This window comes from Drosophila ficusphila, unplaced genomic scaffold (assembly GCF_018152265.1).
Source record: "Drosophila ficusphila isolate 14025-0441.05 unplaced genomic scaffold, ASM1815226v1 contig_791, whole genome shotgun sequence".
NCBI classification, from domain to species: Eukaryota; Metazoa; Arthropoda; class Insecta; order Diptera; family Drosophilidae; genus Drosophila; species Drosophila ficusphila.
This window is the reverse complement of record NW_025064737.1, coordinates 145,437-171,857: the sequence shown is the minus strand read 5'-3', so window position 1 is coordinate 171,857 and position 26,421 is coordinate 145,437. Positions and strand designations below refer to the sequence as shown.

General features: G+C 39.7%; 5 protein-coding genes across 5 annotated transcripts; 1 reads left to right on the top strand and 4 right to left on the bottom strand.

Moving 5' to 3' along the window:
- Window positions 1–5,264: 5,264 nt before the first annotated feature.
- On the bottom strand, window positions 5,265–8,113 carry LOC108096108 (arrestin domain-containing protein 17). Its single transcript, XM_017197485.1, has 5 exons — window positions 7,948–8,113; window positions 7,346–7,474; window positions 7,064–7,281; window positions 6,156–6,750; window positions 5,265–5,596 (listed from the first exon to the last, which is right to left on the bottom strand). Exons 1-5 carry the CDS (start codon window positions 8,060–8,062, stop codon window positions 5,412–5,414), a joined length of 1,242 nt encoding a protein of 413 aa, XP_017052974.1. The 5' UTR covers window positions 8,063–8,113; the 3' UTR covers window positions 5,265–5,411.
- Window positions 8,114–8,576: 463 nt separating this feature from the next.
- Window positions 8,577–10,989, bottom strand: LOC108096133 (arrestin domain-containing protein 3). The gene is made up of 5 exons (XM_017197513.2): window positions 10,702–10,989; window positions 9,974–10,117; window positions 9,703–9,914; window positions 9,067–9,637; window positions 8,577–9,007 (listed from the first exon to the last, which is right to left on the bottom strand). Exons 1-5 carry the CDS (start codon window positions 10,814–10,816, stop codon window positions 8,751–8,753), a joined length of 1,299 nt encoding a protein of 432 aa, XP_017053002.1. The 5' UTR covers window positions 10,817–10,989; the 3' UTR covers window positions 8,577–8,750.
- A 40-nt stretch (window positions 10,990–11,029) lies between these two features.
- On the bottom strand, window positions 11,030–12,873 carry LOC108096135 (arrestin domain-containing protein 2). The gene is made up of 5 exons (XM_017197514.2): window positions 12,691–12,873; window positions 12,440–12,589; window positions 12,156–12,364; window positions 11,440–12,010; window positions 11,030–11,382 (listed from the first exon to the last, which is right to left on the bottom strand). The coding sequence occupies exons 1-5, from the start codon at window positions 12,803–12,805 to the stop codon at window positions 11,213–11,215; spliced, it is 1,215 nt and encodes a 404-aa protein (XP_017053003.1). The 5' UTR covers window positions 12,806–12,873; the 3' UTR covers window positions 11,030–11,212.
- A 512-nt stretch (window positions 12,874–13,385) lies between these two features.
- Window positions 13,386–15,596, bottom strand: LOC108096137 (arrestin domain-containing protein 3). Its single transcript, XM_017197516.1, has 5 exons — window positions 15,435–15,596; window positions 15,142–15,291; window positions 14,870–15,078; window positions 13,831–14,425; window positions 13,386–13,636 (listed from the first exon to the last, which is right to left on the bottom strand). The coding sequence occupies exons 1-5, from the start codon at window positions 15,544–15,546 to the stop codon at window positions 13,386–13,388; spliced, it is 1,317 nt and encodes a 438-aa protein (XP_017053005.1). The 5' UTR covers window positions 15,547–15,596.
- A 491-nt stretch (window positions 15,597–16,087) lies between these two features.
- LOC108096136 (arrestin domain-containing protein 17) lies at window positions 16,088–20,090 on the top strand. The gene is made up of 3 exons (XM_017197515.2): window positions 16,088–16,271; window positions 17,055–18,104; window positions 19,698–20,090. The coding sequence occupies exons 1-3, from the start codon at window positions 16,157–16,159 to the stop codon at window positions 19,940–19,942; spliced, it is 1,410 nt and encodes a 469-aa protein (XP_017053004.1). The 5' UTR covers window positions 16,088–16,156; the 3' UTR covers window positions 19,943–20,090.
- Window positions 20,091–26,421: the final 6,331 nt, after the last annotated feature.

Here is a 26,421-nt window from a genome sequence, read left to right as displayed (position 1 = left end):
CTGGGAGCGAAAGACAAGCAACTCGAGCCAAGGTGCAAACCAGCCGGGATAAACAAAGAACACGTTGCGACTCAGCGAAAAGAAAGAAAAACAGTAACAGCTTTCCACCGAGCAGGCAGGGGGAAAAAGCCTGGCCCAAAGGCAAAGCCAATGCCAAAAACCCTAACCTCAACGCAAACCCAAGAAAATAACCGGCAAATCGAATCCACAAAAAATGCTAATTTTATTTGGGTCTCTTGTGCGTTCTAGCTGGTCCGTAATGTACAATGTTGGCCAGCAAATTGGGCTAAACATGTCTATCTATGCGGCACGTACATTGGCATTATCTATAATCCATTAGCCGCCTAGGCAGAATCAATTGCAGGCACTTGACACATGAATAAATGGCTTTTAAACTGACACCGAAATAAATTAAATAATAAAAATCTCAACAACGCCCCGGGATTTGTTTGCGCCAGAGTCGTAAAAACTCGAATGTTTCTACTTTCTAACAGGGCAATTTACGTTTGATTTTAGCTCCCTTACAATTTGAGTATCCTAAATCCAGCTTAGAAAAATCAGAATAAAAAGTCTGCCTAACGATCTGAATGTTTCTGCATTCACTCTGCCGCGGGCTAAGCTGAACTAATTCGGTTTTTCCAGTTTCTCAGCTTCTCTCTCCCTGGAAAAGGCATCTGAAAAGCAAATTTCAGCAACAACCGGGTAAGCATTAGAATCCACACGGAACAAGAAGCCGAAACTAGTTATGCATTTAGTTTAGCCCGCTTGGCATTCGGACATGCCAAAGCCAAATGCCAATTACCACGAAAGCGCCATTGAGTAAGCCATTTAAATGCAGAGGGCCAACAACAGCTCCCCAACGTAACTGCGAGTCTGTCGAGAACCCAGACCCTGATACTCCCACTAGACTGGCTCATTGAAGGGGCGATGTGCGGGGAAAATTACTTAATGCGGTCATTAGTTCGGCGTATTTGGCCAACTGGAGTCTGGCTTCGATGCACTACTCAATGTGATTGCACTGGAGCAAATGTTTCGTTCTGGATCAGTGCACATTATACATTTATTTTCAATCGATACCATTTTAAGCTCTTTCAGGGTAAAAAGATAAACTTCAGAAAGGTACACAAATACTTCACATGTTTTATTTTACGGAGTTTTTAAAATGTACATTCTAAAAAAAATAGATAAGAAAAAAAAAACTCTATACTTAAATATTGATATATACAAATGAGTATTGAATTGAATTTTTTAATTAATTAGGCACACATTAAAATGCAAACATTTGTTTGGTATACTAAACTAACTGTGTAAACAGTTATCATAATTCATCTTTTAATTTCTATTTACATTGCATGAATGCCTGAAATTCAATGGAGAGTTGCAATTGAAGTTAACTCAATTAAAATAAACTTTTAGTCGAAAAACATCATGTTGTGAGCTTTGAAAATGCAGTTAATGTTTAATTTCCACGTGTCAATTTGCTAAATTCCGCTTACACTTAGATTAGAAGTTGGACTGAGTATACAAAACGAAAAGCGAAGTGGTGGTAATAAAAATTACACTTTAGAAGGAATAATCCAACTGAATACCTGAAAGTTTAGAATGGAGGAGGTGAGTAATCCGCAAGCACGAGTTCACGAACAAATGCGCGAATGATAAAAACTAAACATGTCCGTGGGTTGGTGTTTTGTTTTCCGACCCCGAAAATTCTTTCTGGCTAAATTCTGGGTAATGGCGCCATGAGCGTGCCAGAAGCTCAATTTAAGCATTTACGGTGACCGTCCTTGGCATCTCGAAAACGAGAGGTTCCGCGAAAATGAGTAAATTTATCCAAATACCTCTGTTTGTACATCGAGTAAATTTTTTTGTGTATTATTCAAATTCGTTTTTTGTTTGACATCCGTGGCAATGTTTTTATAAGTTTGCTTAAAAATAAAGGAGACAAAAATAATTTGTTCCTTTAAAAATTATTATAAAGCATTTACTTCTCTACCTCATTCTAATTTGTTTTTTCAAAATGTGTTCCTAGTAATGCAATGCAATTTGTAAGTGTTAAGATAAATTATTCAACACCGAGCGGCGGGTTTTTTATACTTTCCCTTCCGTATAATTTAATAAAAAGATAATTAATTCCTAACTATACAAAAATTGATTAGAAATAAACTTCAATTACGATTTCACCCCAGGGTAAAGAAATTTTAAATTCAACCTTCAATATATCAACTGCCAGACGATGCTAAGCAAGAGTATACCCTATACTTTATGGAGTTCAAACCCATTCTTGCTTTTATATAATTTTTCACGGAATTTTCCTATGACTGCTGTATGATATAACAGTCCGTTTTTAATGAAACTTTATCCGAAATCCAAAGGTCTTGATATTTTTTATGTCAGCTATATGATATAGGGTTCCGATTTCAATAAAATTCAATTCGAAATTGAATAGTAGGTTTAAAAAATCACAGCGATATGATCTCAAAAAATGGCGCGACAGTTCCGACTTAAATACTGCGGACAACAACTATGCAACTTTTGGTAAAGTTTTATCAAGATAGCTTTAAAACTGAGAGACTGGCTTACATAGAAATAGACACCCGGACAGAACATAAGAACATATATACAGTAGATTCCTGTTATAACGACTCCGATTGCTCCTTTTGGTTAGTTCGTCTTCCGGGTATAACGACGTAAAATCTAACCGGATTCTACTGAACTTAATGGAATCTGAGGTGTCTCCTTTACAATGTTGCAAACTTCTGACTAAAATGATAATATCCTCTGCAATGGTATAACAACTCACTAAACTAAAGACAACTAATAATGCGCGCAAATACTGACTGTTATTTTCAAAGGAATTTAAATATTTATGGTTATGTTTTTTTTCGATGGCCTCTTTTCATTTTCGCCTATCGTTTCTATGGCAATAATAGATCTAGACGTGCGACCTTTGAAGCTGTCTGGTCAAATTTAAAATTAACTTGAAAGGAAATCATGTTCCAATGAAGCCACACAAATGCGATATTTTCTATTTTTGGACTGTGCCTTTTCACGAAAAGACACATTTAGATCTAGCTTTTAAAATAACTATAAAATCATTTTTTAGCTTAAAATATTTATAATTTAGTATTTTTCCTAGATCGGCATTTTTATTTCTTTACTAAGACCAAATGAAAATATTAAGGTTCTCACCAGAAAAAGTGCACTTTTTTAGAATTTTTTTTTGAGAAAACGGTTAAAGATATAAAGCTGAAAATTTATTCTGGATATGAACACACATTTATTTTGAGAAAAAAATGTTTAAAAAAAATCAAAAAAATTAAGGCAGGTTCTCACCTTGTAGGGCCGAAAAATGGCACTTAAAAAAAAATTGTTTTGAAATATTGGTTAAAGATAAAAAGCTGAAATTTTTATTTATTTATTTGAAAACATATTTAGTTTGCGAAAATAATTTCAAAATTGAAAAATCAAAAAAGGGGCGGGAGGGGGCGTTCCTCAGTTGCAACATTTCGGCAAAAAGGTGTCCCGCTTACGGAAGTGATTCAGCAAAAAAAGGGTAATCGGAAACACAAAAACCAAAAAGATTCTTAAAGTGTACAGTACTGTGCATAAAATGAACTAGGATCAGAAAAAAAAAATGAAAATTGCAAAAGTTATAAGCTTTTGAAAAAAAATTTCGATTTTTGCGTTTTTTTTTCTCACTAATTATTTTCTTATTTAAACAGTTTTTAATATTTTTGGATAATCCTAGTTTATTAGTTAAAGGAAACAATTAGGAACATTTAAAAAAATTTGATGACGATTGGTTAACCCCAACGCCTTCAATTACTTCCGTAAGGTCCGAAAACGTGGTTCCGAGATAAAGTTTTGGCTTCAAATGGCCGGTGCTCGACATGTGCTCCATGTAAAGGCCTGTTATTCTTGTATTTTTTCAAATTTTGATCTGAAATTTGTTGAGCACATTCTTAAAACATATATCTATACGAAAAGCCAAAAACAAAATTTTTTTCGATGTTTTTTCCGACACAAGGTGAGCCCCTGCCTTAAAGTAAGGAACATTTAAAAAAAAAATTGATGACGATTTGTTTTGATCTGAAATTTTTTGAGCACATTTTTGGAATATATATCTACACAATAAGCCAAAAAAAGTCGATTTATTTTTCCCACAAGGTAAGAACCTGTCTTAAGCTTAATTAATTATAGCTATAAATTATTGAAACCATATATTAAAGCAAATAGACGTGCACCAGATTTTATTTTTTTGGTGCTTCGAAACCCGCAAAACTCTCACTTTAGCAGTATGTTGATGGTCGAACGAAAACAAATGTCACAATATATTTAGACCTATCAACAGCTTGACTTAACATCAGTTGGTACATGTCCTTAAATTTTAGTTTTTACGACATTCACAGATTTAACGAAGCTCTGTGTGCCTTCATGGGAAGTATAAGAGATTTATTTATACATTTTTTGCAGCTATAATTATTACACTTACTATAACGGTTTGGACGCTTGCTAGCGCATTTTATGTCCCAAAATCCTTCTAACTGTTATATACATATAAAATGTTTTCTATAAAATCTTTACAGCATGTAACAGCACTTTCGTCAGGAGTAAAATACAAAAATTTGTATGTAAAATAAAGGACTTGTGGGGTTGTTTTCATGAGTGTTGCCTCCCATACAGTTTTGAGGGGACGGTGAAAAGTCCGGAGGCAGGAATCAACATTTGAAAAGAAGGTAAAGGCGCCAAGATTGAAATCGACGGTCTGGCAAGCTCTGCATTAATTTTTCCACTGAACAAACTTCTATATGGTTAAGCAATCAAGGAAACAAATAATGAAATCTTAAACATTTTTTTTTTAATTTTGTGGTTTATTACTGTAAATGATCCTACTGATCCTACTTTTGATAAACATCGAAAATTTTTTACAAAGTTTAAAAAAAACGATGTGGACAATTGGACAATTGACAACAATTAAAAGAGTTCAAAATTGTTTTTCAGTCTTACCACATTCTTTTAAAATCCTTGCCGTTATTTTAACTGACGCCACTTTAAATATTCATTTAAAAATGTACCAAGTCATTAAACGACACTCCTATGCCGTTTTTTCTATTGCAATTTATTAATAATAATTTAAACATGGAAAACCAACGTTTTATTTTTGTAATAAAACGAATTCAGAAAAAGTGAAAGTAATAAATTCGCTAAGAGCGACAGAGAAAGGTGTAATACCAGCTACCGCTTACAATAAAAAGTGGTTAACATTTGTGTTTACAAGTATATTTGTCAAGTTGATTGTTATCAAAACATGTTGGTTACATTTACTACATCTTACTTTAATTTAAAGTAACAATTCTCGTTTATCGCATTTAATAATAACAAACTTTAAAATATGCCAAATAAGGAGTGCACTATTTGACAAAACTTTGGTTGACGAATCCCGCATTCCTAGTATTTGCGGAAAGCACGGGTGTTGGACTGGGTATGCTATATACGGGATAAAGGGGAGCAAACTCGTTGACCCCAAAGGCGTAGAGCTCCTCCTCGTTGATGTTGCCCTTCTGGGTGTGCCGCGACTCCTCATATTTTGGAGGTGCTAAAAACACAAAACAGAAGCACATTTTACACTTACAAATTATTGATTATTACAAGTAGAACAGCTGTTCAGATATCATCAAAAATTTTAAAAATTTTGATTTGTGTATATATTGATTGGTTATATGATTTCAATTGCTTTAGCCGTGCAATTGTAAAATTTTTTCTTATCGCCATTGTTCTCATTTTACGCATTAAATTGTATCTGGGTGTATTGGTCGCAAAAATTCGGTTAACAAATTAAAAATGCTTTTACATTTTAAAACTCCAGAATAAATTGTTATCTTTTAACTAGTTTGTTTGACCTTCTTTTTTTTTTTTGATAATAATAAAAGCTGTAATTTAATCGATTACTTTGTCAAGTGTAGGGAGGATTGCTTATATTTGCGTTTGGACAATGTTTTGACAATAGTATTTCCGATATCTACAGATAACTGCGCACTCGGTTCTTACAATAATGATTTGATAAGATTGCAATTAATCAGGAGAGGTTCATTGGCATGTATGTAGATTTATGAAAGACATTTGTTCCACAAAGAAGTACTATTTCGTGATCTTACCTGAATCAGCTGAACTGGGCGTCAAGTCGTTGGGCAAGTCACCAAGAGCAGTCACCATGGGCAGCTCATCAGGAGGATCCCTTCTGGATTGGGGACCTTCATAGTGGGCACTACGCCGAGGAGGCTGTTGGACCACAATTCCGGAAACCGCCAGAGGAATCGTTCCAATGGTGACCGGCATGACCATCAGCTGCTGTTCGCGGAGACTCTTCACCAGCGCCTCGACCTCCACTTGGTAGGCGATCTGGATGAGGTTGCTCAGCTCCACGCAGGTGGGCGGAGTGGAGGGCACGGGCAGGTCGATGGTCAGGGATCGGGTGCACTGCTTCAGCACCGCATCTCCCTTGGCTCGCGAAATGATGATCCGCTCCACGCGGGAGTGCTCCGGACTGACGCTGTAGTACCGCACCAGCATCACGAGCGAGAGCCGCAGCTCGGAGACCGCCACAGAGCTGTTGTTCACCACCACCACGGTCACCGGAATCTTCTGGCCGGGCACGTAGCCCGCCTGCGGGAGGTGCAGCTCCAGCTTTAGGGGATCCGTCTTGCAGGGACCGCAGCAGAAGGTGCGGTATCCCTCGCTGTGGGCGGCGGACTACGGGATCAAAATAAATAAATATAAGAAAAAATAACTTTATAAAATAAATGTAAATAAATTCGAATAAATATAAATAAATGCAATAGATCCAAATTTATACTTCAATCCAAAATATTAAACGTAAATTACATTTCAGTACAATAATCCGTTTGTTTATAAATTTCATAATCAGTATTAATATAAAGCAAGCGAATAAAGTTGAAATAAAATTAAATGCAATATAAAATTAACTTTAATTTTATCAACATTTTTTGAAGATTAATAGCTACTATTTCATTTTCCCAAAAGAGCTATTTTAATAAAAACTCACCCTAAGTTGTGGCGTGTCAAAGTTGAGATCCAGCATCTTGAGAACCGTGAAGCCCTTTGTATAAGCCTGATCGAACTTCCACGGCCTAATCAGCAGGACCTTGACTATGTAGCGAATGCATCCATGGCGGCCCTCGAAGGACGAAGGACACTGGTAGGGCAGTTGGCAGGCAAAGTTGTAGTTGTGCACCCCAGCCTGAATGGTGAGTCTGACGTTGTCTGTCCCCAGATACAAATATTTATGAGTGCAAACACCTCGCAGCATTCCACTGGCTCTACTCACTTTGCTCGGAACCCAACAGATAAGTGTTGGATGCCAGATAATCCTCACGGCCCGCATATAGTTTCGTCGATCCCAGACTCTTCTCGCTCCACTTGGTTATAGAATAGCCCACAACCTTAAGTAGAACAGCTGGAAAAAAGAGCGTAGCAGTGAGAAAATCTACTTAAGAGCAAGTTGGAAAGGTAATATTATCTTTAAGCATATATTATCAGATAATAAAGTTAAGATCATTAATACAGTGCTAATCTTAACTTGCACCTAATATAACGAATCACTTGAAATATTCCAAGCAACCAAATTATTAATCCTTATATAATTTTTAAACCTTACTGGTGTGGGTTATCCCAATCTTGCTATTAAAATAATACCAAAGCAAAATTCATTTGGGGTGTTATCAATCAACTTCATACATTCCGCCCCGAAGAATGCCCGCTAAAGTGAATGTCGTCATAAAAATATACAATTCGAAGTTCGAACATACCTACATAGCGTTATCGAGAAAATATTTATAATACTTCGGCTGGGCAAAGCTATATTTAAACAATTACCAGCGCTATTGGATTTGTTTTGGCGTTGCAAAATTATTGGGCTATTTTTAGTACCTTGAACATCCTTGGATTTGTCGCATTTTAGGGTCACGCAGCCGTTGACGAGTTGACCGGCGTAGAAAGTACCGTGTACGTTATTATCGAAGCTGATCTCACACGTAACTACCATTTTGCCAGATTAAAAGTCCGAGCGTCCTAACTGCCAAAACCGATGGTCTGCGACAACGAGTTGCGACTAACTTAACTTAAGTACAAAACTTCTGGACTGCTTGCGGTGCGACCGCCTCGTTAGATAAGCGATAAGAGCCCCCAACTTGGAGCCGAATGTGCAGTCGTGCTTCTCCGGGAACGATGTGGAATCGGGGTCCAAATTTTATAAGAGTAGCCCTGCGATCGTTTTCGCTTTGGGGTTCACTTGAGGTTTTTCCATTTGTCGGTCTTCAGAACTGAGACCTTGGCCCTGGAGAACTCAGTGCCAAGCATTCATGTTTTGTGTTTGATAAGAGGATTCCGCTTATTATCATAGAAACATATTTACAAAGAACCTTAACCAAATTTTTGTATAAAAATTGTGTAAAAATATTTGTAATTTTCGCTATATTTATTCTTTGAAAAACATTAGTTTTAGATAGATGTAAAATATTTACCCTATGAATCTTAAGCAAAATATTTTAAAAATAAAATTTCATTACATCATTTTTCTTTATTGATCAAATCTTTTTTGTTAAAAATTGGTTTCAGATTGTTTTCAAATAATTACCTACACATTTTATGTGTGATACAGCGTGTGCTTTATTGTAAACATGTACTTTGTCGTTCTTTAGTTCCTAGTAGATTTGCATAGTATCGTCTTTATTTCATAGCCAAGTTCCCTTCTCCTTGTCAGCATCCATCGCCGGATTTGCAAAGGCTATCTCTGCCATATAGTTCTGCGTGTAATCAGCTGGCGGTGGGGCTGAGGGACTTGGAATGTCGAACACTGGATAGAGTGGCTTGTAGGAAGTGCCATCCAGATTAAGAGTATTGGGCTGTACTGGCTCCGGTTCGTCTGAATCGTCGGTTTTGGTGTCCGTTGTGGAGCGCATGTGAAGAGCCTCTTGATAGTTGGGGGGAGCTGAAAAGCGGAAGTAAATATTTAATAGTTGAATAATACTACAGTTCAAATAAACTCACGAATGGAGTCATCCACTGCCCAAGGACTTAAGGCATTTGGAGGAGGAGCCGTGGCCATTAAGGCATTTGCATCTAAAGGCTGATTGATCAAACCACGTGGTTGGATTGGCACATGTTGGGAGAGAGGAACACTTCCGATGGTCACGGGAATGGCGACCTGCTCATTCTGGTGGCACCCCTTCACCACGCCCTCCACTTCCACTTGGTAGGCGATCTGGATGATGCCACACAGGTTGAAGCAGGTGGGCGGAGTGGCGGGCACCCTGATCTCGTAATTGAAGAGCTTCTTGCAGTTCCTCTGCACGGAGTCGCCCTTCAAGGTGTTTACCACCAACCTTTCAGAGGTGCTGTTAGGCATCGAGGGGGGTTTACTGTGGTAGGTCACCAGCATAACAAAAGATATCAGCAACTGCTCCACGGGAATGTGGCTGTCGTTGGTCACCAAAACACTGAGGGGAATTTGCTGGCCAGGCACAAATCCTGTCTGTGGAACGGTTAGTTGGAGAGCCAACGGATCTGATTTGCAGGGCCAGCAGCAGTACGTCTTCGAGGTCTCACTGTGGGCCGGTACCTAAAGATAGATATATTATCTTTATTAGATTATCTTTGGTATTACTATAAAATATAATAACTTACCCTTAGCAGCGGACTATCAAGGTTGAGGTCCATTACTTTGAGAACCGTGAAACAACGCGTGTAACTCTGATCAAATTTCCAGGGTCTGACCAAAGTTACGTTTGTCATGTAACGCACTCTACCATTGGTGCCCTCGAAGGACGAAGGACATTCGGTGGGAATCTGGCACACAAAGTTGTACGTGTGAATGCCAGCTTCGATGGAGACTTGACCTGTTAAAAAAGGTACTAGTTGAAATATATTCCTTACTTTTAATGTAGCGTATACGAACTGCTCAGATTAGATCCCACCAGAAATGTTTTGGATGCAATGTAATCCTCCCTTCCGTAGAACGTGCGACGTCTCCTCCTCCTGTTGGTGGTCACCCTTTCGCTCCATCGCGTCTCGGCGTAACCGGTTATATTCAAGGTGATGGCTGCGGAGAGAACTCAGCTGATAAACACGAATTTGGTAAACATGGTACGTATAGTAAACATTTATTCAAGGGGGCACAGTGTTTATTCGCAATTGGAATTTTTTTTCCATTTAATTTCTTTATTACCTTAAAATTGTTATGAAACTAGATATGAGTTACATTTTCTTTGAACCGTTTAAAGATCGCTTTAAATGCTATGTATTGAAAAATCACTTTAAATTATTGTTTCGTTGTTATTTACATGCTTATCCAAAATATCAATATTTTCTCTCCACTAGAAAGCAAATGTGTATCTAGCAAAACTTGCTATCATTTAATGCGAAAATCATTGATTATTTAAAAATAATTTAATCTTATCGATGGCAAATATTTATCACTGATGCAGTTGTGTATGTTCACCGAACACCTTTGTGTGGACATTAGATCTTGCACGTGTGGTTCCCACCATTATAAATTATATGAGTCACTGGCCCCGATCTTCATTGCAAAACGTTTAACAGCACTTAAAAATTAGTCGATAAGATAAGCATGACTCATACGCCATGTAGCCAAATTCGCAAAGTGTCCCGCGTGAACTCCCTCACCTTTCACCAACTTCAGTTTGTCCAGTTTCAGAGTAACTCTGCCGGTCAGAACCTGGCCCCCAAAATAGGTGCCATGGGGATTGTTATCGAAGTCGATTTCACAGGTAACAGCCATACTTGTAATTATACACGTAATTGGGTGTTTATTAACCGATCCACCCCCGATGTCGGTGCCAACACGAATGATTTGATTTTAATGCCGATGTTCGATTATTATTACTGGCCAACTTCCCAGAAGTCCACTCGGATTGGATTTGATTTCTGCGGCGGGAATAACCACATGCCCACTTGGCTGCCAGAACCGAACTGAGAATAAAACAAGCATTGCGATGGTTCTATATGTTGGTAGCGAACGCCAGGCCAACTTTTATCTTATCGCTGTTACAATTTTGAATTATAAATTTTGCCAAATGCAGCTGCGCAGCAAATACCCAATGAATTTTGGGAAGAGCACAGGAATTCATTGGATGTCCCCTTGAGTAAAGATTTAGTTTGTTTTTCTCGCTAATCTTCACTTATTCTCCTCCTTGTTCAAAACAGCCTTTTCCTTCTTTTCCTCAGTTTTAGTTTGAGTTGGCACATTGAATACAGGATAAAGGGGCTTATAGGACTTCTCTTTCGGATCTTCCGATGAATCTGAACCCGAATTAGTATGCGTGGCTTCGGCATAGCTGGGTGGTGCTGTAATTATCTTTAAATACAAACATGTTCAGGGTTAAATTATTACAAAGAACTTACGTAAGTTTGTACCCTCTAACCAGGGATACTCCGAAGCAGATGGAGCACTAGCTCCCTCAAGGGAAGTATAAGCTACTTCAACTCCAACTCCAGAACCCTGTGGAACGTATGGCACCGTTGGACGAGTTATCGGAACTCCGCAAATAGTCACCGGCAATATCAGAGTTCCATTGATATGCATGCCCTTCACCTTGGCCACAACCTCGATCTGATAGCCGATCTTAATTATGCGGCACAGGTGGAAACAGGAGGGCGGAGTGGAGGGAACCAGCAGCTGAAAGTCGTACATCTTCTTGGAGTTCCTCATGACCCCATCTGCCTTCAACTTGGCCACGGACTTTCGCTCACTGTTTGTTCCCGAGCTCAAGTCACTGTAGTACGTGATCATCATGGACAGAGCGACCTTCACTTCGTGCACCTTGATTTTACTTTCGTTGCCCACAACAACATTCACGGGTACAGTCTGGCCTGGTACAAAGCCAGTCTGCGGCAGATTTAGCTCAATGGTAAGAGGATCCGAGCGGAAGGGCCAGACCCCAAAGGTTTTCTCGGTCTTGGCCTGTACAGGAACCTTCAAAAATAAATGTTAAGGATTTTAACAATAAAATTTTGAAGAGATATTAATGAATTAAAAGCTATTCTCAAAGATAAACTACTCGGTGTGTATCTAAAATAAGTATAAGCATATTCCCACATAAACTACGCTCAAATCCCACCTGTGAAACACCCTGGTAAGTGTTTATGTCCCTCACTTGAATTACAGTAAAAGCTCTTGAAAAAAGGCTATCGTACTTCCAAGGTTGTACGATGTTGACATCCACCATATAACGTATACGACCATGGGTTCCCTCGAACGAAGAGGGACAGTTGATTGGAATTTGAGAAGCGAAGTTAAAGGATCTGGTTCCAGGTTCCAAGGTCATTTCTAAAATAATTATTAACCAAATAATTTATTAATTGATGTCGTTTTTGAATTCAACTTATTTATATGTTTATTTACCGGAGCTTATGTCGGAGCCCAATAGATACACCTTACTCGAAAGGTATTTCTCAAATCCATTATACGATTCTGAGGTGGACTTATTATTCGAATCAGTTTTACTTTCGGTCCAATGGGTTTCGGCATAACCTTTGACCTTCAGTCTGATCGCTAAAAAGCAAACAATTAAACGAAGTAGTTAGTTTTAGTTTCAGGTTGTCATCCTTCAGCAGAAATCAAAACGAATTTCACAAGCTGATTATGGCACTTACCTTTTATTTGAATCGGCTTATCCGTACATAGATTCACTTGACCAGAAATCGTTTGGCCAGCGTAAAAGACTCCTTGAGTGTTGTTGCTAAATAGAATTTGACAAATTATCCCCATTTTATCAGAACACTACTCTTTAATTGAATTATTTATAATTTATAGCTCTTGTCAACTGTTGAGCTCCTTCTTTTTTAATAGTCACCAGCAAACTGAGCAAAAAAGGCTTCAATCCCTTTCTTATGTGCTGCAAAAGCTTTTAGTTCGATTTATCTTATCAGTACCATAAATAAAAGTAATTGGTAAAAAAACCCCATGAAATTTCTTTTACATTTATGGTCAAGTTCGCAAGAATTACACACGTGAGCCAATCTATCAGCGATAAATATAAAAAGCTGATAGTCAAATAGCAGCTCATAAACAAAACCCCCCATGATGACCTGACTCTTTCGAATTCGAAGAGAGTCATTTAACTCAAACATAATCAATACATTTCCCCAGCTCTCAGTTGCACTTGTTTCTTTGCAACATTTACACATATATATCCGATAAGATAACGCTCAACTCAAACAAGTGTTGCTCATTGCGTGAAAAGTTCTCACAGTGCGAGTTCTGCAACTAGCAAACAAGGCAAATATACCTTTTATTTGTTTTAATTGTAAAATAATTTATTGAATATTTAAATACATTTTGTCGTTTTTCAAAGCCAAGTGCTTTTGTCTACTTCTTCATTGGCATAACCGCCATCACCGTTCATTGCGTTGGGTCTCACAATAATTTCTTCCGTTTGATTTGACAGATCAAAGACACCGTACAACGGAGAGAACACAATATCTTCACCTATTTTAGCATTTGACCTTTTGACAGATTTCTTTTGAGTCTTCTTTTTGGCCTTTGAAACTTTCTCTGGATCCGGAAAAATGTGCTTGGCTACGGCATAAATCGGTGGAGCTATAAAAAAGCGACTAATTAATGGAGGTCTGTTTACAATTGTTATCGGATCATATAATTCTTATGGTTGATACGTTATTTACAACTCGAAGGAAAATATTATAGTCTTGGCAGACAAACACTTTAGTTGGAAATTTTACTTCAAACGAAATTACCCTCCTTTAATTTTTCAATTTTTAATTTTTAAAACTTACCAATGGAGGGATCTGCAGCCCAAGGATTGGGAGGACTACGAGGTTCTTCTGACTGCTCGTTCCCCACCAAAATCAAAGTCTTGACATCAAACTGCTGAGTTTGTAGGTCCTCGCCCCAAATCCTTGGCTCCTTCTGGAGTTGCTTCGTTAGCGGTACACTCCCAATAGTAATCGGCATATGAAGTGATTGACCTCCGTGACAACCTTTGACCCTGGCTTCCGCTTCCACCTGATAACCAATCTGAATGATGCTGCACAGATTGAAGCAGGTTGGTGGTGTTGGTGGCACTTTTAGTTCAAATGTAAGTTGCTTGCTAGATTTGCTTGAAACTCCCTCTCCTGTTTTCTGTACCATCACGAACCGATCCTTGTTGGTGTCTGCGCTCGGGGGTTGACTGTAGTAGATAACCACCATCGCCAGTTTCACAGTAATATCCTCCACAGCTACGCCACTGTCGTTCGAGACCATCACCTCTACCGGTACAGTCTGTCCTGGCACAAAACCACCGAGTGGTATGGATAGTCGCATACTTAGTGGGGATGAGCGACAGGGAAAACAGCAGAAAGTGCGCTGCGATTCTACTTGGCTGGGTACCTAAAATAACCACAATAACTTTTAACTTTGATAAAGATAATTTCATTCTCGGACATAATTTGTTTAATTTTCAAAAATCAATATCAATCACTATGAGCCAAAGAAAATGGCCCCAAAAAATCTTTAAAGTCCAACATTAAATTTATGGTAAAGGCCAGAACCTTTTTAAACCAATTTGGTAATATTTAACAATCAATTCCGGCTTCTACCATATAATAATCGACTATAAAATTTTGTGAAAAATAAAATAAAATAAAAAAGCAAGACAATAAAATATTAATTTCCTGTTAACTCATTGCAATACTCAGAGGACAATATTTAATTTTTCTTATGCAAAAATCGAATAACATTAACTATTTATTTATACCTGAAGAATATTATCGTTAATTACCATTTAATTCCAACATTTTTTTCATGTAGCTTGCAACACAAATAAGAACTCACCCTCAACATTAGACTTTCGGTGTTCAAGTCCATCACTTTGAGTACAGTAAAGCACCGATTGAAGTTCTGGTCGAACTTCCACGGACGCACGAACCGCACGTTCACCAGATAACGAATCCGACCCAGGGTTCCCTCGAACGAGGAGGGACATGTGATGGGCAACTGACAGGCGAATCTATACGAGCTGGTGCCCGGTTCAATAAGCACCTCTGAAATGGAGCTCTGATTTGTCTATCTCTTGATTTACGATAATTTATCATCTTGGAACACACCTATGCTCGAACTAGACCCGTGGAGATAAGCCTTGGTCGCCAGGTAGTTCACATGTCCGTTGAATGATTCACCATTCGACTGATCCTCCGGATCGTATTGAGTATCACCCCAATGGGTTTCGGCATATCCTTTGATTTGGAGAATCACAGCTATGCAATATACAAAAATACGTTTATAATTTACAACTATTTTTAGCTTTTGTTGGATATGCACTTCAAATCCATTGGAGTCTTTCGGCAAATAAAGTTCCCCCTGATTGGAGATAACGAGTAGAAATGAATCAGCCTCTTACCTTTAACTGGTTTTGGTTTGTCGCACTTGACTACCACCTGTCCGCGAATCAGCTGGCCTGCGTAGAAAATCCCCTGGGGGTTATTGCAGAACTCGATCTCACAGATTACCATGGTTTGGAGTGTTTTGCTGATAATCCCGCAGCTAGTTAACTTTTGCCCTGTCTGCGTCGTGTCTCCCAGCGAACTGAAGTCACCCACTGGGTCTGTTTTATTTTATTTTTTGCAGCATTTATTTGGCCAACATTTTTATTTTATCTTATCAATGCGATAGGAATTTGTGTATTTAAACACGATTTTTTATCATTACTAGCAGATTATTTACATATGTAACTGACACTGATAGCAGATATACGCAATTGGCAGCTAGAAGTGATCGATGAGAAGTTAGTTTCGCAATACTATGATAGCAGTGATAAAGCGATGTAATTAATTGTGGCATTTCAGCTACTGAATTTCCAGGGAAATTGTTAACTTCACTCAATCCGCCGCGTTGCCAACTACTCATTACTTTGCACTCACTCGAAAAGAAAACATTGCAGTTGGTTTTGTAGAGAGTTTAGCTGATAAGATAAGGCCGGCCAACAGCAAATAGCGGTTAAGAGAGTCTAGGCCATATTAGCAAACCATTTTGCCTCAGTTCCCGTTCGGCAGCCAGTGCGTGCGGACCGCTCGCAACACAAAAAGCTCTGGAGAAGGATAACATATATATTATTTAGACATCATGTCAAAGAACTGCATGATAACGTTCGACCAGAACGAACATGGCACCTACTTCACCGGCCAAGTGATAACCGGCAAGGTGATCGTAAACCTCAACAAAACCAAGAAACTGCGCGGTACGTAAGCCCCTCTAGGATTCCGGAATTTTTCATTAACTAGCCTAGGGTCTGCCGGTTATCTAGCGTTGTGTATCTTATCGGATCGGATAATGTCAGGTTTCGCGAAAGCAAAAGTTTCAACAAACCATTCAAATGGGTAATTTAGTGATAGCGATGCGGACACTCGAAAAGTGCGATAATTGATGATACCCGAAGCTTAAGGGCAGATATAGTTTTGTTTTGGCTGGGGGATCTACCTCTCCGTTCCGCGGAAATGCCAGGGGAGTTAGTCATGGTCTCTGGGCCAATCTCAAGTGATATGGATCCTACTCCATAAAGAATTAAATAGATTTTTACTGTATATAATACAGTATTCAGTAGACATTAATGGATAGTTATTTCTTTTAATCTAAAAGTTAAGGTCAATAATCTTGCACTCCTGCATTTGCAAAAAAATAAAAATAAAAACAAACTTTTTTATCTTATTAACAAAACATTCGTGATAGACGGATTTATACTTTTTACTCAAAAAAGAACAGTAACCGTTTCCGCTTTACAGTTTTATCTTATCATAATATTAAACCTACCTAGATAGGCAACCCAGTTTTAAGTAGAACAGAATTATAACCTCGTTTGCAAAAAGATAAATGACACATGACAAACTTTATTAAATATTTGTTTATTATATTGTGGATGTTTAAACTCAAAAACGAATTCATAAATGAATCATAAAAGAAATGAATCATTTTAAATCTCATAAATTTATTTGGAAATGTAAAGTGAATTGTATCATTTTTTCAGGAATTAAACTACAGATCAGCGGCTATGCGCAGGCACAGTGGAGAGTCCGCAGACACGGACGGGCGGTGGCCATCCAGAACCCGAAGAAGCGGATGAAGCACCAGTTCAGCGGCAGGGAGGACTACATAGCCTCCACCACCTACTTGATGGGCTCCGAGCAGGGGAGCACCTTCAACATGGACGCCGGGACGTACACGTACACCTTCGCCTGCCCGATTCCCAGCCACTGCCCCTCGTCCTTCGAGGGCGCCTTCGGGCACATCCGCTACCTGGCCAAGGTGACCTTCCTCAAGCCAGGAGCCTCCAATCGCACCCACAACGTGGGATTCACGGTGCTCAAGCTGCTCGATCTGAACCAGGAGACCAAGATGCTCCGGGAACCGGCGAGCAACGAGACGGTGGAGTACTTCTGCCTGATGCACTCGAAGCCCGTGGAGCTGAAGGTCACCCTGCAGCAGCAGGGATACGTTCCCGGCCAATTTATGCTGGTCCACGCCCAGCTGCGCAACGAATCGAGTTCCGACTGCCGGAAACTCCTGATCATGCTCCACTTGAGAGCCACCTACACGGCGGACCAGCCGTCGCTGCGCACCACCTCCGAGAAGATCATGCTGGTGAAGCGGGAGTGCGGACCGGTGGCTCATCATGGCCAGAGGAACTACACGGAGACCCTGAGGATCCCGGCCACGGCGCCCACCTGCGAGCATCTCAGCAAGGTGGTGAGGGTCTCGTACGAGGTGCGAGTGGTGGCCGTGATGAACTGGCTGATGGCCAACCCGCGGGTCATCATCCCCATCACCATTGGCAACGTGCCGCTGGCCACCGCCGTCTCCGGTCCGGACTTTCTGGCCACCGACGCCTTCGCCGGCGGCAGCCCCCTCCCCGCCGACCTGCCCTGCACCTCCACCAGAGCCATGGAACTAGCCCAAATGTCCAGCGCTGGGATGAGCAACTCCGGCTACGAAATGACCGAGGACCTCGAGGACTTTGAGCTTCCCGAGGACGGCGACGATGAGCTGGAGGCCACCGACAACTTCGTCCCTGATCTACGTGAGTTTAAGCAAATGCTAATCAGAAATTTTAAGGTTTAACTAAGGAGAGAAGCGAATTTAAATTCGGCAAGAATTTTTTTATATTTCTAACAATTTCCCAAGTATGTATTTATTTTATATTGCGTTCATATGCAAGGCAACTGGGAAGGATCAATTTGTGTTTCAATGCGTTCAATGAGTCAATCTTCTTACTTATATTAAAATATCCTACATAAAAATGGACGCAAGACCGCAGAATGATGCTAACTGCTTAGAATTATATTATTGGGTTGGCAAGAAAGTCATGTCGTTTTTTTAGTAATCGTTTTTAATCTAATTTATTTACGACTAATCGAGCACCAGGGTCACACTTTTTAGTATCGTTTTAAAGCTTATTGTCTTAGGTACTATCGACGAAAATTTGGTAATTATTCGATAACATTTGTGGAAGCTACAGCAAATTAAACATGGAGGACCAAAGTGAGCATTTTTGGCATATTTTGCTTTTTTACTTCCAAAAAGGAAAAAAAGCGGTCGAAGCTCGCGAAAAATTGTGCGAAATGTATGGTAAAGATGCCATGAGTGATCGCCAATGTCACCGCTGGTTTGCCAAATTCAGGTTTGGAGATTTTGGAGTTAAAGACGCCCCACGTTCTGGTCGACCATCGGCCGTTTTTGACGAACAAATTCAGGCTTTGCTGGATGAAAACCGGCGTTATTCAACGCGGGAGATGTCAGAGAAGCTCAGTGTGTCGCATACAATAGTTAAAAACCATTTGAAGAAACTTGGCTACGTAAGCAAGCTCGATGTTTGGGTTCCGCATAACTTAAAGGAAATTCACCTAACTAAGCGTATCAACATCTGCTATTCTCTGCTGCAACGGATTAAAAACGATTCTTTTTTGAAGCGGATCATTACTGGCGACGAAAAGTGGGTTGTTTACAATAATGTCCAACGAAAAAGATCATGGAGCAAGAAAGATGAGCCAGCCCAAGCCACATCAAAGGCCGATATCCATCAGAGGAAAGTTATGCTGCCTGTTTGGTGGAATTGGAAGGGTGTAGTGCACTTTGAGCTGCTGAAACGGAATGAAACCATCAATTCAGATGTGTACTGTCGCCAGCTATTCAATTTGGCGGAAAAAATTAAAGAAAAGGAGCCGGCACTAGCTAATCGTAAGGGTATAATCTTTCACCATGACAACTCTAGGCCCCACACATCTTTGGTCACTCGGCAAAAATTAACGGAGCTGAATTGGGAAGTGCTACCACATCCACCTTATAGTCCGGACTGAGCACCTTCAGATTACCATTTGTTTCGCTCTCTTCAAAACTCTTTGAATGGTAAAAACTTTGATTCAGATGAGGCTGTCGAAAACCACTTGTCTCGATTCTTTGCTGGAAAAGAGCAAAAGTTCTTCGAGCGCGGAATTATGCAGCTGCCCGAAAGATGGCCATTAGTGGTCGAACAAAACGGCCAATACATAATTGATTAATTATAAGTCCTGAAAATATGAAAATATTGAAAAAAAAAAACATGACTTTCTTGCATTCTTTTTAAATATTTTCTTAGCAATTTAGTAAAAATCGATCATTGCAATTTTTTCTACAGCCCCTCCGACGTACGAGCAAGCCATGTTCATGACCGCTGATATTGCGGACACGGACGCGAACACCGTCAGCGAGGCCTCCCAGTTTACTCCGCGTTACCCGGTCTTTGATGTGGACACCTTCCAGAGCCCGCCCCCGAATCCTCCGCAGAAGAAGCGGAAACGCCGCCGCCGACGCCCCGCGGATCCTGGACAATCGAAGCAACGTCCGGAGAAACAGCCCGTGGAGTCGCCCGTGCAGATCTGAGGACGCCTATCGCGCAAAATCACGACTATATCTTATCTCGGCAGTATTTATTTCTTTTTCGGTTCGCCAGTGTACTAACCAAATCGTTAATATGTATGTATACCTACACATACCTACAGAGTGGTAAATAAACAAACAACAATATAAATCTGTCTTCTTGGTGATACGCGATAAATTGCGATAGCAGCTAAGACAGCCAAAATCAACTCTTTCAAAGTATGGGACAAAAATATTCTTATATTTAACACCAATTTTTTCTTTCACAAAAATAGATTAACTATTTTCGGTCTGAAATTATCAAACAAAACTGTCGCTACTAGATTGCGATAATATTTTTTTCGAGTGCGACTTTAGTCATTTGGTAAACAATAATCCTGCTGGCGCCATATAACCATTTTGTTAATCACCGCGAGTTTAAAAAGATATTTTCCCTACAGAAAAAATTTACTGTATAAGGCTATTTTGAACCCGATCGCCTTTCTGAACAAAATACAAGCTGTCGGTAACTGGTAATATCAATCATGTTTACAATGTTTGTACATTTGCCTTTATCGCTGTTGTAATAACAGTTGCCTATGTCATAATAATAATAGGGTTTAGTTGCATGCTGTAAAAAACTAGTTTTTAAACTAAGCAATACGAGGTATTTTAGTGATCATTTCTGGGGATTTCCTGGCATGATTTACATCGCTTAAATATCTTTCAATGAATTACAAATTTGCGTGCGTAAACCATAGACGGAACCCTTTTCAAAACGTCATAATTTATTCTCAACAAACTAGCTTTTAATAAATAAAAGATTTTCCTTAGAATTTTTCACAGCAGTTTATGTATAAACTTCGCTTTTTGAAGTCTTGACAACAAAAAGTGATCTTCGAACGTTTGGATTGCAAAAACAACGCACGTAAGAAAAGTACTGCTTATCAGGAGAAGTCCGATAAGGAAACATGGCCAAAATAAGTAGTAACAAAATCTGAAAATGTTACGAATACCCTAATAAGCCAACAAAACTTTTATGGAGCCTACAACTGTTTTTTGTTTACATATTTCGTATTGTTTGAGTCGTTTTTCGTAGTAAAACAGCAAACACCGTTGTAAAACAAAAACAGAAAAAAATTGAGAACACAGCGATATTCTCCAAAGCAGTTTATAGTGAGCGCAGGCCCCAAAGCTCCACATTTCGATTTCACTCTCAACGGGAGAGAGCTTTGTCTTTCGCAAAGTGATGATGTCACAAACAATCTTGCTCTCGCCAACCGGCAACTCACTTATTATATCTCACTTTGGGTGCGACGCTCGTCTGGTGCTGAATAAATTTCTAGTTGCTCGTCGCCAAATACTAAATACATTTTTGGAACTTATAATTAAAATTATAATTAGCACCAGCATAATTAAAGTAACGTTTTGATTACTTAACGGGCTGCCAGATGCCTTCTCAATGTACATTCGAGCTCGATCGCCCCGAACCGATTTACTATAGCGGTGAAACGATCAATGGAAGAGCTATTCTGACCACAACCTCCGAGAAATCAGTAAACGGTAAGTTTAAACAACAAACAAGCTAAGGTGTATGAATTTCTCCTTATCGCTATGGTAATAACAGGTGGTTTGCGATAATATTAAGCCGGTTTATTGGAATGTACATAGTTGGGTGTTCTACATATATACGGCGGATTTAGAGCTAGAATTCGTATGGCTTGGATATTGTGAAGTGCATAATTGCACTTTAAAAATACATAGAAATTGAAGCAATTGATGACCTCAGCTCGTTCCCCAAAACACACGCAATCAGCGCCAAACCATAGGGGAGAGTGGTCCCATACCGACCGGTCGTACCATACCGACCCCCCCCCCCATGTTTCTCAGAGTTGGCGATGCTAGCCGAATTGTCGGTAACTTTAGTGAAAAGCTGTTATAACACAGACATTTTGGAGATATATAGCCAATTTGACTTCTTTTGTTTCACTGCAATTTTTCCGTTTGTTTTGTTTCAACGCCTGTGACATTCATTTTTTTTTCTTTACTGAACATGAGCTTAAATATTTTTAAAGTTTTTTTTCTCCGCATAAAAATCGGAGGGTGAGGTTTTCTGATAGTTGATAGTCCTAGCTGTCATTCACGCTACTAGAATTACATCGCTCTTTGCGTCATTAGATAATGGCGAGCAGTGAATTAGAAAAGGTTGTGGTGGTCCGAAACCGACCGCGAAGTGATGGTCCGAAACCGACCCCCATTTATTAGCAGCTTAATATGTCATAGCGTATTCTTGAAGGAAAATATGAAAAAGTAAACAAGATTCAGTAAAGAAAAGTAACAGAAACATCAAAAACATCAGAAGAAAGCGAAGAGACAGTCATCAACGAGTGGCTTTCGAAAAACAACGCGAAAACTTACTATGAGAAAGAGGACAACTCAGACTTCATCAATTGACTACAGTGCACTTTATTTTATACATACATTAATTTTTATTTTCTGGAAAGAACCTTCAATATATTTCTTAATAAACGTCAAAATCATTAAATTCTATTTTATGTTATTAAATTTTTCTGTTAAGAAATAGGGGGTCGGTTTCGGACCACTACTTTTGAGTACGACCAAAAAGTGGAGTTTTATATTTGCCTGAATATCTAACGCTGCAAAGCACCTACGCACTTACTAATCAATTAGATGTATAGTAAACTGATCCCTCTACATAGTAAATTTTTGAACTGAACTGAAAAATTGATTTTTCTCACCTTTATCGCCTTTGCCATTTAGGGGGTCGGTATCGGGCCACCCTCCCCTATGCATTGTCAATTTTTTTGTTTTCTAAATTTTTGGACTGTTCCAACAAACAACTAAAAAAGCTCTTAAAAGAACATACATATTTGTATGTATACTTAAAAAAGAGAGAGAGGATAAGAAAGCAACCAGTATTTGATACAGTGGGTAAGCAGCCAGTATTTTTATTGACTGTTGCCAATTGAATAAGTAACATAGTTTGATAAAGCAGCCGGCCAAACTGGAAACCGATAAAGCATAAGTGTGGGCGTTTTATTAACTCGCATTGTTACTATAATGTTTTTGTAGTATTGTTCAAAATATGCATCCCATGTGCATTAATACAAATATATACATACGATAATAATTTCGTTAAACATTGTGAAGTTAAATATATATCTATATATGTATATATAATTTATACATTCCTAATACTGTATTCAATGTATAATTTAAATTTTTTTGTTAGGGTGGAACAGAATAATTGGTTGAGCATTGCGAAGTTAAACAAATTAATACAGTATGCTATATACCATAACAGGGGCGGACGCGAAAAAAAATTATGGGGGGGATCCGATCGAAAAATTTTTGTTGTTTGGGGGGTCCGATCAAAAAATTTTACGTTTGGGGGGTCCGATCAAAAAATTTGTTTCTTTGGGGAGGTCCGACCAAAAAAAATTTTAGTTTTTATGGTTGAAAAGCCGTGTGCTGTAAGAAAATTTGAAAAAGTCTGAGATTTTGGGGGGGTCCGGACCCCCGGACACCCCCCCCTGCGTCCGCCACTGTACCATAATAATAATACTGAATTCAATGAAAAATATATTAATTTTGTTAATTTCTTTTCCTTCAGAGGTCTAGATACTTTTCGAGGGCGAGGCGAAGGTGCGATGGGAGGAGAGCAAATCGAGGAGAGGCAATGCACAGTGGTCGGTCTTGTATGGAGAAGGCGGCCAAAAATACTTCCAGTAGGAATATCGAGTTGAAATTTTTTTTGTAGGTATATAATAGCGTATGAATGTTATATTTTAAGTATCAGCACCATTAAAGCCAAATATATCCGCTACCATCGTGTTTACCATAAAATGTTCAAAATTTGACTCCCAAATGCATACTACACTTTTTTTAAGCGTAACTGACAAAAATTATATTTATTAAACACTTAATTTTGGTTAAAAAATTAACAAAAGATAACAAAAAACGATGATTAACGTAAATTTAAAGTAAAATAAAAGTAATAAAAAATACATTTTTCAATATATATTAGAAATGGTTACTCTAAAAAATCAAAAACTGATGAAAAACACGAACGAGGCACTCGTCTTCTTTAAAAGATTCTGAACGGATTCGCAGCTATTCGCAGCTGATTTTCACAGATAATACTAATTAAATATTGATTAACATTTAAAAAAAAATTTCATTATTGAGAAGTTTACCTTTGCAGAATATTGATGTTTAGTGCTGCAGAACTTGTAAAATTGCGGTGGATAAACAATTATTGTCACAGTCACATATAGCATGCAAAATTAATAAAAATTAAAAAAACACAATCTACAAACCTTCAACTTTAATATTCATTTCACTTTCGGGTATTAAACGATTGTTTTATATTTTTTTTAATTATTAACTTAACGCTTTCAAAAGACATGCGCACACTTTCAGTTGATCGCTGGGTTTGCGCGCTCACTTTGCGCCCCAATTTCTCCGCAAATATGTGGAGCAAGACAAAACTAATACTTGCTTTTAAAGCCTTGTTCTATTGATAAACAGATGCGCCAAACTTGAAATCAAAATTCCAAATTTGATTTTTTGATTTTTGGCCTATGGTACCGACCACTGTGCACTGCCGCGGTCAAAACACGGGAATGCAATGCTGCTCGTGCTGGTGGACCGATTCTCGAAGTGGACCGAGTTGGTGCCAATGCGGAAGGCGACCACAGAATCGCTGCAAAAGGCGATAAGGGAGAGAATCGTCTCGAGGTATAGCGTCCCGAAAATCCTGATCACGGATAACGGGGTGCAGTTTACCAGTAGGTCCTTCAAAAAATTCCTCGAAGAGTTGGGGGTGCGACACCAGTTTACTGCGCCGTATACGCCCCAGGAAAATCCGACAGAGAGGGCAAATAGGACCGCGAAGACGATGATCGCCCAGTTTGCAGGGGCCGACCAAAGGACGTGGGACGAAAAATGGCCAGAATTACGGCTGGCCGTTAATACCAGTGTGGCGGAGTCCACTGGGTACTCGCCAGCATTCGTCACCCAAGGTCGAGAACCCCGACTGCCGAAGGCGCTATATGATGAACACACGATCGGGACCGGCAAAGCCTCGCAAACACCAAGTGAGAACGCACAAAAATTGTCAGAAATTTTTGAGTTAGTAAGGCGTAATATGGAAAAGGCGGCGCAGGATCAGGCGCGCCATTACAACCTGCCCAGGAGACCATGGACCCCAAGGATTGGCGATAAGGTCTGGGCCAAGGAGCACCACCTATCAAAAGCAGTGGAAGGCTTCGCGGCGAAATTGGCCCCCAAATATGACGGGCCATTTACGATTGTTGATTTTGTTTCCCCGGTAATATGTAACTTGCGGCACTGCCTGAGTGGCAAGGAAAAAAGGTCTCACATTAGTGAGTTAAAACCAGGCACATCTGAGGGGAAGCAATGAGTAACGGCCGTCATTGCGAGGCACACTGTACGTGCGTTTCGTAAGAAAGGGAGAGGACGATACGGAGTATCGATGCAGTGCCCCCACACACACGCGAGCGCGAGAAGCTGCTGTCAGAGGAGGGTACATTGGAGCGCGAAAGCGGGTTAGAGGAGGGTATGTATACATAAGCCGTGGCAGAGAAAAAAAAACGGCCGGGCACTTCAGCAGCAGCAGGAGTGACTTCAGAAGCAGCAGCAGCGACATGAGGATCGGCAGCAGCAACAACAAACGGCAACAGCAGCAGCACAACTACAGCAGCGGCAACAATTCAGGCCGAGGCCAGCGGAACAGCCAGGAGCGAAGTGGGGGCTCCGGCGCTTATCGTCGGTCCTCCAGCTACTGGCGTCCCCGCTGGTGCCGTGGTCCCCGTCGCCGGCCTGGCATGCGGTGGAAGTGGGGAAGAGGAGGTCAGCTGCCCAGGAGGGACGCGCTGGGCCAGGGTTGGCGCCCCGGCGCATGAACATTAAGGAGGCATCGGCAGCGCGACAGGCTGAAAGAGAAGGAGAATGGTAAAACGGAGAAAATGGAAATTGTTATGTGCTAAATTACACAAATTTCAAACTCGACCAAGTTGTTTACATTGGCCCAGATGACGATGGACTCGTGAGTTCAGGGAGTCGGACAACCGAGTCCATTATGGAACTGGTTCCTTAAACCGAATGACTCCCAAAGGAACCGAGGTTGGAGTTTGAAAATTTTAAGTATTTTTTTGGGCGAAGAGAGGAAAAGAAAAGAAAAAGTGCAGGTTGTTAAAGAGGTTACGCAAGGTGATCAAGAAGGCATAAAATTTTCAAAATTTAATAAGATTTTTCATGAAAAATTCAATCCCGAAGAAGACATCGGATCTATTTTTCTTGGACAAGTTGAAGGGGGAGCAACACCCAAAGAAAGAGGACAAATTTTCTTTTAAAAAAAATTTGGCCACTCATCGCTGGGTGGCCCTCAGGTTTTTGTTTAGCTTAACTATTTATTTATTACAAACAAATTAGATTTAAGTTAAAATCAAAGACAAAAT